Source organism: Stegodyphus dumicola, chromosome X1 (assembly GCF_044657685.1).
Source record: "Stegodyphus dumicola isolate Sdum_Otavi_A_Nest chromosome X1, ASM4465768v1".
NCBI classification, from domain to species: Eukaryota; Metazoa; Arthropoda; class Arachnida; order Araneae; family Eresidae; genus Stegodyphus; species Stegodyphus dumicola.
Genome location: NC_140780.1, coordinates 102,732,686 through 102,748,993, shown reverse-complemented (window position 1 = coordinate 102,748,993; position 16,308 = coordinate 102,732,686). Strand labels below are relative to the sequence as shown.

General features: G+C 37.9%; 1 protein-coding gene across 2 annotated transcripts in view; it reads right to left on the bottom strand.

The window, feature by feature from the left end:
* Positions 1–7,077: 7,077 nt before the first annotated feature.
* Positions 7,078–16,308, bottom strand: part of Ras64B (ras-like protein 2) — a 51,873-nt gene continuing 42,642 nt past the window's right edge. For both annotated transcript variants that reach the window (XR_004758586.2, XM_035362198.2), the window contains one exon: positions 7,078–7,931. Coding sequence is in view for 1 of the 2 variants with exons in the window: in XM_035362198.2 (XP_035218089.1) it covers positions 7,856–7,931 (76 nt within the window). In the remaining variant the exon portion in view is untranslated. The remainder of the gene's footprint in view (positions 7,932–16,308) is intronic.

The window sequence follows — 16,308 nt, the reverse complement described above, 5'->3', positions numbered from 1 at the left end:
ATATTCTCATTTAAACACACTGAATTTATAACATATCAACCAAATGTTTTCTCAAGTATATGTTCCAAGTGTAAGACATGCTAATGGAATGAGATGTTAAATGCTTAAAACATCATAGAAAACCTTACTCAATAATTACTGCATTTTAAATCCAGGATCCTAGGAATGTGGTACATATTCTTTACCAGAATAATATACACTACCCGAAATTGAAAAATCCAACACCGAGAAGAGTGGACAGAAACTGATGAAACTCAGCGAACAGTGACAGTCAGCAATGAAAAATAAGTAAACTTTATTTTAAAATGATATGCATAATACAGAGTAAGAACAGCGTCGGCTTAGTAGGTTGTAGGACCACCTTGGATGGCAATACATGAAGGAACACGTCTAGGTACAGAGTCAATGAGACTACCGATGGTATCCTGAAGAACGGCTCTCCATTTCCTATCAACCATTTGCCACAGTCGTCTTCTGAACATGGCAATGGCATCCTATCACATCCCAAAGTTGTTAAATTGGTGAGAGATTAGGAGAGAACGGTGGCTAGGAAAGCATCTGTACACCTTGCAGGGCATGTTGGCTGATGCGAGTAGTGTGTGGTCGGGCATTATCCTGCTGATAAAGGGTATTGGGCACTCCTTGAAGGTAGGGGAGTGTCACTGGCCACAGCAACATCATCCTTGCATCATTAGGCCATCATAGTGACCTGAATCATAGTGGCAATTTCGCTCGAAAACATGATTCTGTGTTCTCGCGCTCCACAATTGCTGCCGAATTGACATTGATGCCACATTTGTACGTGCCGACTATCATTGGAGAACCAGAAGCATGACTCATCTGAGAACACGACCGTGTGCCATTCAGTCATCCACATCGCTCGAGCCTGGCACCATTTCAGATATTGGAGTATATGACAATCTTCTTAATGCATGCCACGAGCGCAGTCTGCTAGCCACGAATCGATGGCAAATGGTTCTGTTCGATATGGGAACATTCAGGGTGTCTTGAACATGCAGCAGAATGGAGAGAGAAATGGCTTACGGGTGCCCCACCGCTTGTCTGCGGATGCGTCGAACCATGTGTGCTGACGACACTCTGGCTGCATGGGCAACCCTCAAACTTGGCAAATTTCCTTCGTCGAAACAACCAGTCATCGTCGAAACTAACCGGTGCACTGTCCATCACCATCGTCGAAACAACCGGTGCACTGTGGGTGCATCTAGGTGTGTCTCAGCTGAGATTTGCTGCATGGACCAACTTTCTCAGTCCAATGACCATGGCCCATGTCAAATTGTCTGTCTGTTGGAACTGCCTCTGATGACGATGGCCTGGCATTCCCCGCTATTACATGCATCCTCCGAGACAAGAAAAAGTTTTCTACAATTTCCGTAGCAGAAGTAATGGCACGAAAATTGAACATTCTGCAGTTGCTTATATTTTCTTCAATGTGTGCTGGAGAGCTGTGCATTTCACATCATTCGCATAACTCGGTGATGTACATCTACCCTGAAATTTGCATAATTTTCTGGCCACTCCTTCTTGGTGTTGTATTTTGAAGGTCGGGTACAGTATCTTCAAACATGTGAAAGCAATATTATTTATGCTCCGTATTGAAAATAAAGAGATTAAAGAACCACAAAAAATAAGTTTAAAATATTTCTATTTAATATACACAAGTAAAGATGATTTTTAAAAGTAAATAGAAACAGCTGGCAGGTTAAATGATCATAGAAAAGCACTTTGTGTTTCAGGAGGGAGGCATTTGTAAAGGACTTTCCACAGGAAATTGGCTCATATTCTAATTAAACATGAAGAATACATTAGGAACCACATGTAACCAGTTCATTTGCCCACGAACAGAGCTAGGACAAATTACTATATTTCAGATGTCTATCTATTTGGCCACTGGTGGCCCAAAGCTAAGTGAGGAAAATTCATTTAAGATGGTCATTTACCAAAAATATGGATAATGTTTACTAGTACTAATGTCATTAAAGCTTTTTTAGAAAGAAAATTTAATTTAATTTTCAACACACTGAGATAAATTCTTCATAAGAACACATAAAAAGGAAACCTTTTCTGCATATTCCCCTGAACTTTCATCTATAAGAAATTATGCTGAATAAAAGGATTTAAATGAAATGAAAATGGAATTTATGTATAGAATAAAGAACAGTTCAGTTCATCAATAATGGTATCAATTGTCAAAACCCCATTAAATAATTAAATATATGCTATACTGCATTTAGCAAAATTACATGCAATATGATGAGTTACTATACAATAGTTGCATACACACATATATACATGTGCCTATGCACACACACACATATATATAAAAAGGGGGAAGGTCAAATGCACAACTTCAATTCTACACATTACATGGCTTTCTTGCAGAACTCCTTTCATACTTATTATACCAAGCAGGGGCGTAGCTAGAGGGGGGCATCTGTCCCCGGGCGCAGAATCCAAGGGGCGCCAAACTGATGTTACAACATTTTAGAATTAAATGTTTGCCATCCTTGGCAAGCAGTAGGGGCGCGAAATCTTCAGTTGTCCCTGGGCGCTGAAAACCCTAGCTACGACTCTGATACCAAGTACTGCTTAGGAATCTATCTGAAAGTTTGAAATAACTTTTAAGTATACTTTTCATACATACACAGCTTGCGTGACCACCATAGAAAAGAAAGTTATTCAGTTTATTCCTCAAGTCTCTGAAATAAGATGAATAAAAGTGTCTGAAGGGAAAAACTTTCTATTTTACAAATCTTTTCAAAAATCAGATTAAATATTACAAATAAGTCAAGACTAGAAAGTGCTACCTACTAAACACATCAGTATAACTACTACCTCTACAAATACAAGAAGGACATATGCAGGAATTTCAGCTACGATTTTATAAAATGCACAATGCAACTGTTAGCTTTCTAATGACTTCATTTAGGCCAATTAAAGACCTATTAAAGGCCTTAGTTTATAAAGATCAATAATAATTACGTAAATGGACTGTTAAAGGCTTGTAACTTCTTCATTCTAGGTGATCTAACAACACTGATGGTCCAGCAGAAAACTGATACTGTCTTTAAACACTCTGGAAGAAACTCCTATGTTATTGCTAAAAAATTTGAAGCTTTAATTCCAATATATGTAGGGATATAAGCGAGCAGAGACAACAGGACAATACGATCAGTCATCAGATAGTGTCTCTGCTTACGACTAATTAAAGAAAAGGCATAGAAAATTCTAGAGAAATCACAATGTAAACATAATACTACAAAGAAATTTTGAAGGACAAATTGGATTTCAAAAGCCATGCTAATATCTGGTTGTAACAGAAGTTTTCTGCCAAAAAACATTCTTAATAAAGCTGGGGGGAAGAACCTTTAGTATGGGTAGTAATCACCACCCAAACTTAGGATCTTCCGCAGTTTGGGTAGTTTTTCAAAACCTTCAGTCCATCTGGTGGCCACGAGTCCAAAAACAGATCAACCAGATTTCAGACGTTCCATGCAAAATGAAAGATAGCACTAGCAAGATGTAGCTGCAGGTGTGAAAAAAGGAAGAAGTTCAAAGAAGTGATGTCAAGGCTATACGGTGTGGTAAAAGATCTCATCTGAGTCCATATAAGAGTCCAGCCATTGAATGCAGACACGTGTGGTTTTAATTTATCTTGATGGAACATTACATTTTAGTGCCAGAACTCAGTTCGATGTTTTTCCTGGACAGTAGCGTAAACACAGACTAGCATCTCACTGTACACTTTACTGAGGGTTTTACCTTTCTCCAGATATCCATTGAGGACAATACCATGGCAATCCCACCAGATACAAAGCATGAGCTTTCTGTTAGTCAAATTGTGCTTTGAGAAGCTACCGATGGGCTCACTGTGTGCAGACCAACCCCCTTTTCGGTATGCGTTGAAATAGATACATTTTTCATCACAAGTGACAATCTGGTCCAGTATTTTTTTCTTGCATTGATATTTGAGCAGATTAGTCCAGGTCCAAACACATCTGTTCTTTATCTGCTTGAGTCAGCTCATGCGGAACCCAGCGACTGAACTTTTATATCACGTTTATGTGATGCATAGCGTGACTAATAGACATGGCACTGATGTCTAACTCCTTAGCCAGCTCTCAAGTGGTTGCATACTGATCTTCTCGCAGGCGGGCCTCATCAACATCACTAAGCCAGCCAGAGTGCTCTGCTTCTTCAATATCATGATACTTGTTTTTGAATTTTTGGTACCAAACCTTCACAGTATCATAAGACATTATTAACGCTATACACATGATTTGGTGACATTCCACGGCTTAATTTTGCAACAGCGCTGGAAATAAATGATGGTTCTATTCTGGTCCCATGATAGTTCCATTTCAGTACTTAATGACTGTATTTTTTTACAGATTTTAAAACACAATGTTCTAAAGTGTCTTTCTTTGAAATTCCAAAAATTCATTTGACAAAATAGGATTAAACATAGCAACACGAACTGTTTGTGCAGACAATATTCATGGTGGTGGGAAAATTTCGTTAAAACTTGATATTAAGAACTAATAAATTTCATATATAATAGAGTAACAGAATATATGACACAATGTTAATTAAGACTGCAAATTGTAAAATTTCAGGGGCTGCCAAAAAGATGAAAGTTTAGTTAAAACAACTCTAAAATCCAACGATATAATGAATAAAAAGTACACAGAAAAGATTTTAAACACTTAGTAATTTACATAACATATGAAAAGTTTTAGTCATTAGGCATGGCATACAGCAACTCTGTAAGTTGGTAACAGTATTAATTTCTTGATGAAGCTCTGAAGTTTAAATTATTCATTCAATTTAAGAATTCCAATGACATGATGGCTTTTTTATACTCGTATTAAAATTCTTTGCAATGGAATAAAACAGATATTTGGATCCCCAATTTCTTCACACACAGCACTGAAGACAGGTTTCTTGATACAAAATAAGACAGCACATGAACTGTTATATTAAGATTTAAATAACAATTATGAAATAACCATTTATTTCATACTTCTGGCAGAAAACAAATTCTTCAACATTCAAATGCTTGCTTCCAGCCTTATTCATGGCAAATTTTATTAGCATATGAATCAAGTATGATTTCAGCCATCAATTGGGCAAGCTTATTACAAGTAACCCAACATAGCTAACATCACTCAAATAGGCTACTGAAAAATACAGTGAAACAGGATCAATGAATGAAAACTGCTTCAGAGGGTATCCAAAACTGTAACAAGACAACAATCATTGCTGTTGTTTTACAGTTATCAATGACATGCATGTCAGGTAGCCTTGGAAACAGGTGTCAACCAAAGTTTGATTGTACAGAGTACATGCATACAAATACTATCCATATAAGGTTCAACTTAAGCAAAAGTTAAGATGACCCCCAACAGATCACTTTAGTTCCCAATATGAGTTAGGTAGGAAATCTATAACTTACATGTTTTTGTTAATATTTTATTTAGTACAAGTCTGTTTTGAGTATCATGGTCAAACTGCATCAGACCTACCGAAGAGACCACAATGGGTCTCTTCCACTACTCACAACAATGACTTACCTGAGTATCAAATATGCTCTAGATAAAAGAAACTGAAGAAATCATGAGCCTTCCACAGTTCACTTATACCAAATTCATAGACCAGTAACTCTTAACAAAATAAAGATATTGGAAAAGTAATTGCACCACTATGTGAGAAAAGTTTAAATTCATATATCATGTGCCACCTTTACAGTCTACAGATTTTAAACACGATTCAATTATGTTATCTTCCAGATAGAAATATCACCAAAAGGCAGTGATTTCTACTCCTAATTTTCTCCCTTTAATATTTTAATTATGTTGTAGATAATTACTACAAATCTAAATCTGCATACCCATTAATCAATGGCTTTTCGCACATTTCTTGACAAAACGGTTTTTTTCCTACTCAAGAGAGTGAATTCAATTTTGGAACTATCAATCCTACTGAGGTTATAAACAGGTAAGTCAAAGAGCAACAATAAAAACTAGTTAAAATAATGGTGATATGACAAATATCTATTTCACGGATAATCCAACTTAAGCGATACAGTCAAAAGCCTTTAATCCGGACTCGGCGGGACTTTGGCAATTCCGGATTATCAGTTTTTCCGGATTACAGATCTTCAGTTTAAATCTGGTAAGATGGCATGCAGAAATTATAAAATTAAAAATATGAAACCGTAATTTATGAAATAAAGAGCAATTATGATCTAAAGGGTACCAAAATTTACAAAAGAAAAGCTTAATATTTATTTGTTTACTTTATTAAACATTTCTTTCAATGCGTGCATGCGTAAAGCATACATTACGTATAGTCAAAATTAGAAAATTGCAACCAGAAAACTATTTGATGCATATTCATGATATTTATAAGGATGAGGAATTCGATTTAAATCATATCAAAGATGGAGTACATCGAGATGAAATACTACATTTAGTAGGGAATTGTAAGCCGAATAAAATAAAAACATCTGCCCTGAAGATAAGGATAGTGCTGACAGATCAACTTCCAGTGCATTGCGTGTCGCGACGCCCCCCCTATCCCCGGCAGAGCAGCGTGAAATTGATAAACAGATTTCGGAATGGTTAGAGAAACAAAGGATATGCCTTTATCCATTTTTTGCAGCAATTCCACTTTTTCTTTGATGGACATTGAAACATGCTTTCGCTTTGTAGATCCTTCGGCAGCTCCAGAATCGGAAATTCTTTTTGACATAATCGAAAGTTCAAGCTTACTTTTATAAAATTGCTCTAACAGTCTGCAAAAAATAATAAGCCGGATCCAATTAGAAGATTAAGTAACAACGCAATCTGCAACATTAACTGAAATAGATAATTTTAGCTTAGCTTATACCGTCCATTATACATTAACCATGCATGCGTAAAGATATTATGTGCATGCACAAACACATTGCATGCGCAGAAAGTTTGTAGCGTTGAGGTCCGAATTAAAGACTTTTGACTGTATTATAGATTGAAACTCTATGACATATTAAGAACTTAATAAAATAAAAAGACACTCTGATTGTTTATTATAAATTTATTACAATGTGAAAATAACAGCAAATCTGTCATTTAGAAAAGAAAGTGTTGTAAAATAGCAAAATAACAGTAACAGGTCTTCAATTTCCTTTCAATTCACATACAAAGAGTTGGTGATGCAAGAAAATAGTCAAATAATTTAAAAACATGACTAAAGGCAAATTACAGCCTGACTATACACATACATCTCTTGCGCTTATTGAATTTCAGGATTCGGAACAATTATACATGATGAATAAAATAAGCATATAATACTGTATGTAAAATTAATAGCAATCTCTAGATAAAAACTAATTTAAATGCTAAAATAAACAATAGACGAAGATGAGAGCTAAAAATAAATATAGTGCTATGGATAAAAAATAATCACAATTGATATACACTGATATGAATCAACACTCATCAATTAAATAAGTGAAAATTTTACACGACTGCAATATGAAGTTTCCACAGTTCAAAACTTCCACAATATAAGAAAGTTTCACGTTAAAAACAGCCTATATGAGGTGGAACTGGCCAATCATAATGTTCCATGATCATAACAGAGATAATATACAACATTTGTAAATAATAAATTTAAGTAGAAATGATACAAAACTGTAACAGTTGCTTAGTCAGTTCAGCCAAGGTATAAACACTGGCAAATTAAAATGAACACCTCAAAAAGAAATTCTTCAGCATGATTCTTCCTCTGTTCTTCATGTGTATGTGTATATTTATAACAAAGTCTTCACACAGATTAAGAAACTGAGCAAGCATCAAAGAATGACGCACTTCCTACGTGGTTTTGACTTGGATGGCTTTATTGGTGGTCTCTCAGCTGCTTGAAATTTCCTACAGAAAGAAAACCAAATAAGTTAAATTACATGCAAGATATAATGGAATATGAAAACTGACAATCAAAATTTGGAAAGTAATTTAACAAACTAAATGATGAAGCACATTAACAGTGAAGGGGGCAACTAAAAGCAAATACAATTTTATAGTTCTGCATTAAAAAAATCACTAATTACATTATCATTTCCAAATAACTTCAAGTCAGCATTTATATCAGATAACCACAAACGTTCGTGTGGTTTTTGTGTACAATTACTTTTGGTGCGTTAGTGTGGCCAAATTGATTCTGATGACGCTATGTTCTCATTCCTTTCAAACCTTATTCAATAGAGAGTTGTTCACTGCATTGCACATTTCGCTATGGGTTTTGTAGGAAGCAGAATCTTCGAAAGAACACGTCAATAGAAAAGAGTTTCAGGACTATTTTGCTTTACAAGGACAAATTAGGAAACAAAGCTGCAGAGGCCATTAGGAGAATATGCTCCAAGTTTGGAGAGAGGTCAGGGAGTGAATGGACCTCTTAAAAGTGGTTTAGCCGATTTTCTTCCACAGACGAGAGCCTTGAAGACAAGCTTCATGTTGCTTGCCCATCCACCCTCAAGGACTCCGAAGGAGTCCAGCTGAAAGAGGAACTCAAGCAGAATCTCATCAAACCTACCAGAAGCTTCCACAGAGATTTAATGTATCTGATGAAACCATTTGATCACATTTTCATAACCATGGAATGACATGAAACTCAGCAAATGGGTTCCTCATGTCCTGTCTAAGGCAATAACTCCAGTGGTTGAATACCTGCTTCTTGTTGTCACACTATAAGAGAGCTTCATTCCTGGATCATGCAACGGCAGCGCCAAACAGGCGATACGGACTTAAAAACTGTACAGAAAAGTGCCAATTGGCGAAACAGTAAACCCGTTTGGCAAACCTACAGGCTGACGGAGAGAGAAGAATTTTCCCGGCAGTCAAGTGGAACTACTTCAACAAATGTGTGCGTCTCTGCTTCGCCGAAATATGTGATTTTGTGTACTCGCATCTGTACTGTGCTCTGAATTTCTTAAGCCGTTATAATGTACCCGGCAACTGTTACTTTTCCTTATTAAATTTGATTATTAATTGTAACATGTCTATCTTAACTAAGATTTCGGCTTTCCTAGTTAATGTTAGGGATATTTTCGTATGTACGTGTTACTCACACGTACATCATTGGTGACCCTGTCCCTCGCTCCTTCTGTTTCGATCCCTAATGACTATCTGTCTCAATCTTTGTTTAAAAACTAAAAATATGCCTTATTTTGATGCCAATGCTCTTCCTTATGACTGATAAAGGCTCAAACCTATTTATTCCCTCCTCATTTTATCGTACGGATTACATGTGGTTTATCACACTTAAGGAGGATTTACAGGTATGTGGTCAAATTTTTTTTAATTATCTGTGATTGGTCTTAATTATGTTTTTGTGATATGTTTTGCTCTAAAATTATAGTTTTAATTTAATTATTGATTGTTTAAAATTGATCTTTGGGTAATAGTTGTGCTCACACTTTTATTGAGATATTGAATGTCTTCATTATTTTATTCTAAATTGATACTGTTTTGATAAGGTATAGTGCAAAACATTAAGTTTACGATTTACGATATATTTATAATTGGCAACCATGCCAGGATCGGAAGGCCAAACCAACGAGGAATCGAATATGGCGGTTCAGGAGCCACAAATCTCACACGTGGCAGTTAAAATTCCCCCTGTATGAAAAAAAAAAAAAATGTTAAACTTTGGTTTATTCAAGTTGAAAGTAACTTTGCTTTAGCGAAGATTAGTAGCGATAGTACAAAATACAACCACGTGGTTTCTTCGATAGACCCTGAAACTCTTTCCGCAGTATCAGATATTTTATTTAATCCCCCAGCGACGGCTAAATATGATGCCCTTAAAGCTAGGTTAATAGTAGAATTCTCAGATTCGGAAAGCGAGCAAATACGCAGACTTATTTCTGAATTGCATTTAGGGGACGACAAACCATCTCACTTATTGAGAAAAATGAGAGAATTAGGTGGAAACTGTATAACTGACGAATTTTTAAAATCATTATGGCTGCAAAGGTTACCTTCCGAGGTGCATGCCATTTTATCAATAAGTTCGGAATCCTTAGACAATTTAGCAAAAATGGCTGATAAGATAGCTGAAGTGCGCACGCCAACGAACAACAGCGTGTTTGCGGTCCAGGCAGCTTCGGCGAGTTCCCCCAGAAACCCTAACGATTCTGGTGCCCCCCCTCGAGGAGCTTAAGGCCTTAAGGAGTGAAATCTCTGCCCTAAGTAAACAAGTCGAGCGACTCTCCCGCGGAAAAATGAGGAATAATTTCCCCCGGGATCAACATAACACAGCACGTAGTTTTTCGCGTGGGCATTCCCGAGAGCGTGTGAACAATTATTGTTATTTTCATTCGCGATTCGGTAATAATGCACGAAAATGTCGAGCACCTTGTTCCTTTTCTCAGAACACTACGGCCCAGGAAAACTAGTAGTAGCGGCTGTCGATCGAAATTCATCGGCAGTCGCACATGCATGTCGTTTACATGTTTACGATAACAGATTAAATTTAAACTTTTTGATTGATTCGGGCTCGGATGTTTCATGTGTGACACCGACTTCTAAGTTTAAGAAAATGCATCCTGATTCGCTTCAATTATTTGCCGCGAATAATTCGAGAATTTCTATGTATGGAACAAAATTGTTAACTGTGAATTTAGGACTTAGACGAAACTTTTCTTGGAAGTTTTTAATCGCCGATGTACCAGTGCCTATAATAGGAGCCGACTTTTTATGGCATTTTGATCTTTTAATCGATTTAAAACGAGGTAGGCTTATCGATAATACTACGAAATTAACTCGTATTGGTTCTCTTTCCGATTCTAAAAATTATTTTTCGGTAAAGTTAATATCTGGTGATTCACCATATCACAGAATCTTGAAAGACTTTCCGGAAGTACTGAAATTAAAATCCGATTCGGGTAGAGTAAAGCATAGTACGGTTCATTACATCGAAACAAACGGTCCTCCTGTGCACAGTAAACCGCGTAGGTTAAGCCCTAAGTTATACGAAGCAGTAAAAAAAGAATTTCAATTTATGATAGATCAAGGTATTTGTAGACCATCAAAATCAGCATGGTCATCACCTCTTCATGTAGTTTCTAAAAGTTTGGGCGACATACGGCCAGTAGGAGACTACCGAAAACTAAACGCGTGCACCGAACCCGACAGATACCCTATCCCGCATTTACAAGACTTTAATAATACGCTTAGCGGAAAGACAATTTTTTCAAAAATTGATATCGTTCGGGCATATCATCATATACCAGTCCATCCAGATCATATACCGAAAACTGCAGTTTGCACCCCATTTGGTCTTTTCGAATTTCCGTTTTTAAATTTCGGACTGTGCGGAGCAGCTCAAACCTTTCAAAGGTTTATGAACGAAATTCTTGGAGATCTAAAATTCGCCTACGTCTACTTAGATGATATTTTGATATTTAGTGATACGGAAGATGAGCATAAATCTCACCTACGTACTGTTTTTGAAAGATTAACTTCATATGGATTGACAATTAACGCTTCGAAATGTGTTTTCGGCGTTCCGGAAATATCTTTTTTAGGCCATATAATCAATAAAGATGGTACCAAGCCTCTGACGAACAAAGTGGAGCCGATACTTAACTACCCACTTCCTAAAACGGTAAAAGATTTGCAGAGATTTTTAGGATTTTTAAATTTTTACCGTCGATTTTTACCCAACGTAGCCCAGAATCAAATACATTTAACTTCGTATTTAAAAGGGGCTAAGAAAAATGATAAGACAATCCTGAATTTGTCTGAGGAAGCGCAGAGTGAATTTCAAAAGTGCAAACAGCTAATCGCTAATGCTGTTCTTTTGGCACACCCGAAGAAAGATGCCCAGTTGGTTTTACAGGTTGATGCGTCAGACTTCGCGATCGGTGGAACGCTATCACAAATAGTTGATAGGAATTTACAGCCTCTCGCATTTTTCTCACGAAAGAAAGCTTTCGCAGGCGGAAAGGAACTATAGTGCGTATGATCGAGAGCTATTGGCAGCTTATGCTGCTATTAGGCATTTTAAGCATATGTTGGAAGCACGGAACTTTTCTTTAATCACCGATCACAAACCGCTCACGTATGCATTCCGACAGCGCTTGGATAAGTGTTCACCTCGTCAGGCTAGGCAGTTAGACTTTATCTCACAATTCACCACTGAAATTCGCCATATAAAAGGTTCGGAGAATATCGCTGCCGACGTACTTTCGCGTATAGAAGCAATAAGCATGCCTAACCCTATCGACTATGAGGAAATAGCTAAAATGCAAGAAATCGACCCAGAATTACAAACATTGCTTAAAGAGTCAAAAGTTCTACATCTCAAAAAACTTACCTTACCGAAATATTGTGATGTGTCAACAGGTAACGCCCGCCCTTACATTCCTCCGGCATTCCGTGAGAAAGTTTTTGCCACCTTGCACAATTTGTCTCACCCCGGCATTCGCGCATCAACAAAGTTAGTATGTTCACGGTTTGTTTGGTCTTCCATCCGCAAAGATTGCGCGAAATGGGCACGGCAGTGCATTCCGTGCCAGAAAGCAAAAGTAAGCAGGCATACTAGAACCCCGTTAATGAAGTTTCCAGACCAATCACAGAGGTTTGATCACGTCCACCTTGACCTTGTTGGTCCCCTACCTCCTTCTCAAAATAATTATTACTGTCCAACTATGATAGATAGATTTACTAGATGGCCCGAAGCAGTACCCATACCAGACATAACAGCACGCACAGTAGCACAGGCTTTCTATGACCACTGGATTACTCGATTTGGTTGTCCGACTGTTATTACTACCGACCAAGGGCGACAGTTTGAAAGCGGCTTATTTCGAGCCCTTTCCCAATTATTGGGAATCAAGAGGATCAGGACGTCTCCGTACCACCCACAGGCGAATGGACTGATCGAGGAATTCCACCGTCCTTTGAAAGCTGCCTTAAAAGCGCACGATACCAGTGACTGGGTGGCTGCCCTTCCAACGCTGCAGATGGGTTTCCGCGTCGCTCTCAAAAAGGACATAGGAGCAACCACTTCTGAACTGGTGTATGGAAAGACTATCCGTCTCCCAGGAGAATTTTTCAATCCGACACCTCCGGATGCGTCCCCCAAACAGTTTGTGGAGGATTTAAAATCTCACTTTGCCAGTGTCCGCCCGACCACGACATCTAGCCACGGCCAGCGAACATGTTTCATTCATCCACGCCTTCACAAGTCCACATATGTGTTTGTTCGACACGACGGAGTTAGAAAACCACTTCAAACTGCTTATGATGGACCATTTAAGGTGCTAGAAAGACGAGATAAAACGTTTGATCTCGAAATAAAAGGGACTAAGCAAACGATCTCCATAGATAGACTGAAACCCGCTTTTGTAACCATGGACTCTTCTCAAGTTGCTTCCAAGAGTGTGAAAAAAACTTCGGACAATTGTATCACCCGTTCTGGACGATTAATCCGACCCCCGCATCGGTATGTCACATTTCGTTGACACTGCGGAGGGAGTATGCAGCGGCAGCGCCAAACAGGCGATACGGACTTAAAAACTGTACAGAAAAGCGCCAATTGGCGAAACAGTAAACCCGTTTGGCAAACCTACAGGCTGACGGAGAGAGAAGAATTTTCCCGGCAGTCAAGTGGAACTACTTCAACAAATGTGTGCGTCTCTGCTTCGCCGAAATATGTGATCTTGTGTACTCGCATCTGTACTGTGCTCTGAATTTCTTAAGCCGTTATAATGTACCCGGCAACTGTTACTTTTCCTTATTAAATTTGATTATTAATTGTAACATGTCTATCTTAACTAAGATTTCGGCTTTCCTAGTTAATGTTAGGGATATTTTCGTATGTACGTGTTACTCACACGTACATCAATCAAATCTTCACATGCAACCAAAAAGTAGATCCTGTATAATACCCAGAAGAGGAAACACCATTGGATGACATCTGGTTTCGTCTCATTGGCAGCTAAACCGGACATTCAGCAAAAGAAGGTAATGCTGTGTACTTGGTGAACCACTGCTCGTACAGTCCAAATATCTAGAAAACAGAAAAACTGCCAACATCTACTCAACACAATCGCAAAGATTTTTGCATGGCAGCATAAACAGCCAGCACTGGTCAAAAGAAGAGTTCTATTTTGACATGGTAATGCCAGACCTCACAGCAAAAGCAACCAAAGTAGTAATTAAAACACTGGGCTAGGAAGTTCTGCCTAAGCCACCCTATTCCCTGGACATCCCTCCATCAGACTATTACCTCTTTTTGGCCATGGATAACCACTTGCAGGAACAGCAGTTCCGAAAATGCAACAATGTCACAAAGGCTGTATCACAATTGTTTGGATGCCAGGGGAAAAAAGGGGATTTGTTTTTAAAAAAGGGCATTTATAACCCTGTGTCTCACTGGGAACAAGTAACTGAAGCCAATGGTGATTATTTCGAAGAATAAAATGGGTGTTTCAAGATTTTTGTGGGTCGTTTTGAAAAGAGCAACAAAAACCGCACGAACTTTCTTGGTTACCTTGGTTATTTAATGTCTTAAAGTAAAATAAAATGTGACAGATTCACTTAATTTAATGGCACAATTAAACTATTAATACGTAATAATCGATAATTATAACAAAAGTTTTACAAATTTAAGAACAAGCACATATACCCAAAAATGGAGAGCTGAAAGAAATTTAGCTCACAAAATAAAACAAGTAAACTTTTGAAAAAAAAAAAAAAAAGAGAGAGACAAAAAAATGATGTAATTTGGTTACCAGCGTACATAAAAAACTTGTCATGATGAATTTAAAAAACTGAAAAATTATGTGGCCTTTAGAAGTAGATCAGAGAATGTATTACACTAAAATTTAATGAATTTTGCTTCTAGCGTAAATGGAAAACAATGTGAAAGCTTACTGACTCAGTTCTGTAAATGGAACTCTCTTCAGTGGAAGAAATGCATGCAACCTTCTAACTTAAGAAGCACAACTTTGTATACAATGTCCCAACAACTTATTTACAAGATACCAATCTAAAATGTGTCATAGGAAAAAAGAATACTAATAATAGTGTTACGAAATGCACAGGTGCGGTGAGATGGCTTCCCCGCAAAGCAGTTTTAGGGTTGCTATAAAATGGCAAGGGAATGAAGGGTATACATATTTGGTGAGAAATCGCCCATTTGGCGACAAAATTCGCGATGTACCATGGACAGATGGAGAACTTTCTGGAACGAATTCTTACTGGTTTAGACCAGAATGTTCTCGAACACAAGCAGAAAGCTTTATATAAACAGTGGTTCGCAGTCAGTCAGTGAGTGAGCCTCGTCGAGAAGGCGAGTGTGCGCTTCATCGAGAGGGCGAGTGTGCGTGCCTCGTCTACAGTGCGAGTTAGCATCGAGTTGGTGTCTCGTCTAGCGAGTCAATCCCTGTGGAGTCGATTGAGTTGACAGCCGGGCAGCGAGTGCTGAGTGGGTCGTCAAGTGCACCGAAGGAGTCTGTTAGTGTATCGCGGTTAGTGGATCGTCGAGAGAGCATGTTGAGTTCCGGGAACAACCAAACCATCGCGAGCTGTAGCATGGAGAGTCTCGAGAGTACGTGGAGTTCTGAGAACAACCAAGCAGAGTCGGGAGCTGTACTCCGGAAAGAAGAGTCGGGTGTTTTGCAGAAAGCTGTCTCTACCATTATTGCCTGACAGTACTGTGCTGCTGATTGTTCCAGCGTGTTTATAGTAGATCTTCGACGACTGTAAAAAGTGTTATTGGAACTGTCCTGATTAATATTGGCTAAATAAAGTGTGTTTCGATACTTCATCAAGTGCCGTCGTTGTTCACTCCAAATCTACGAACCCCGTAAGAACTGAGGACACTTTTGGAATTCAGCTTACCTAGAATTTTTCAAGTGAACCTACGTCGAAATAACATATGAAATAATATACTAACACCTACGTCGTTAGTATATTATTTACAGTGCTTGCATATTAGTCTAGGATTTAAAGAAAACTGACTTAGAATTGTAAAAAATTAGTTATTATATACATATATAATTTACATCTGGAACATGTATTTATCATAAAAATCAATCAACAAAATAATTTACATACATACAAAACATGCCAAAAGCACACAGATAAAACCTCACTATTACGATCGCCCACGTGACAAGTACCCTGGATAAAAGGGTGCATGATTTTTATCAATATAAATGGCATTTGTGACTAATTGTAATCGATGGAGTACCTGAGTCTGATTTTTTATGTCCAAAAAACATATCTATGTATATAT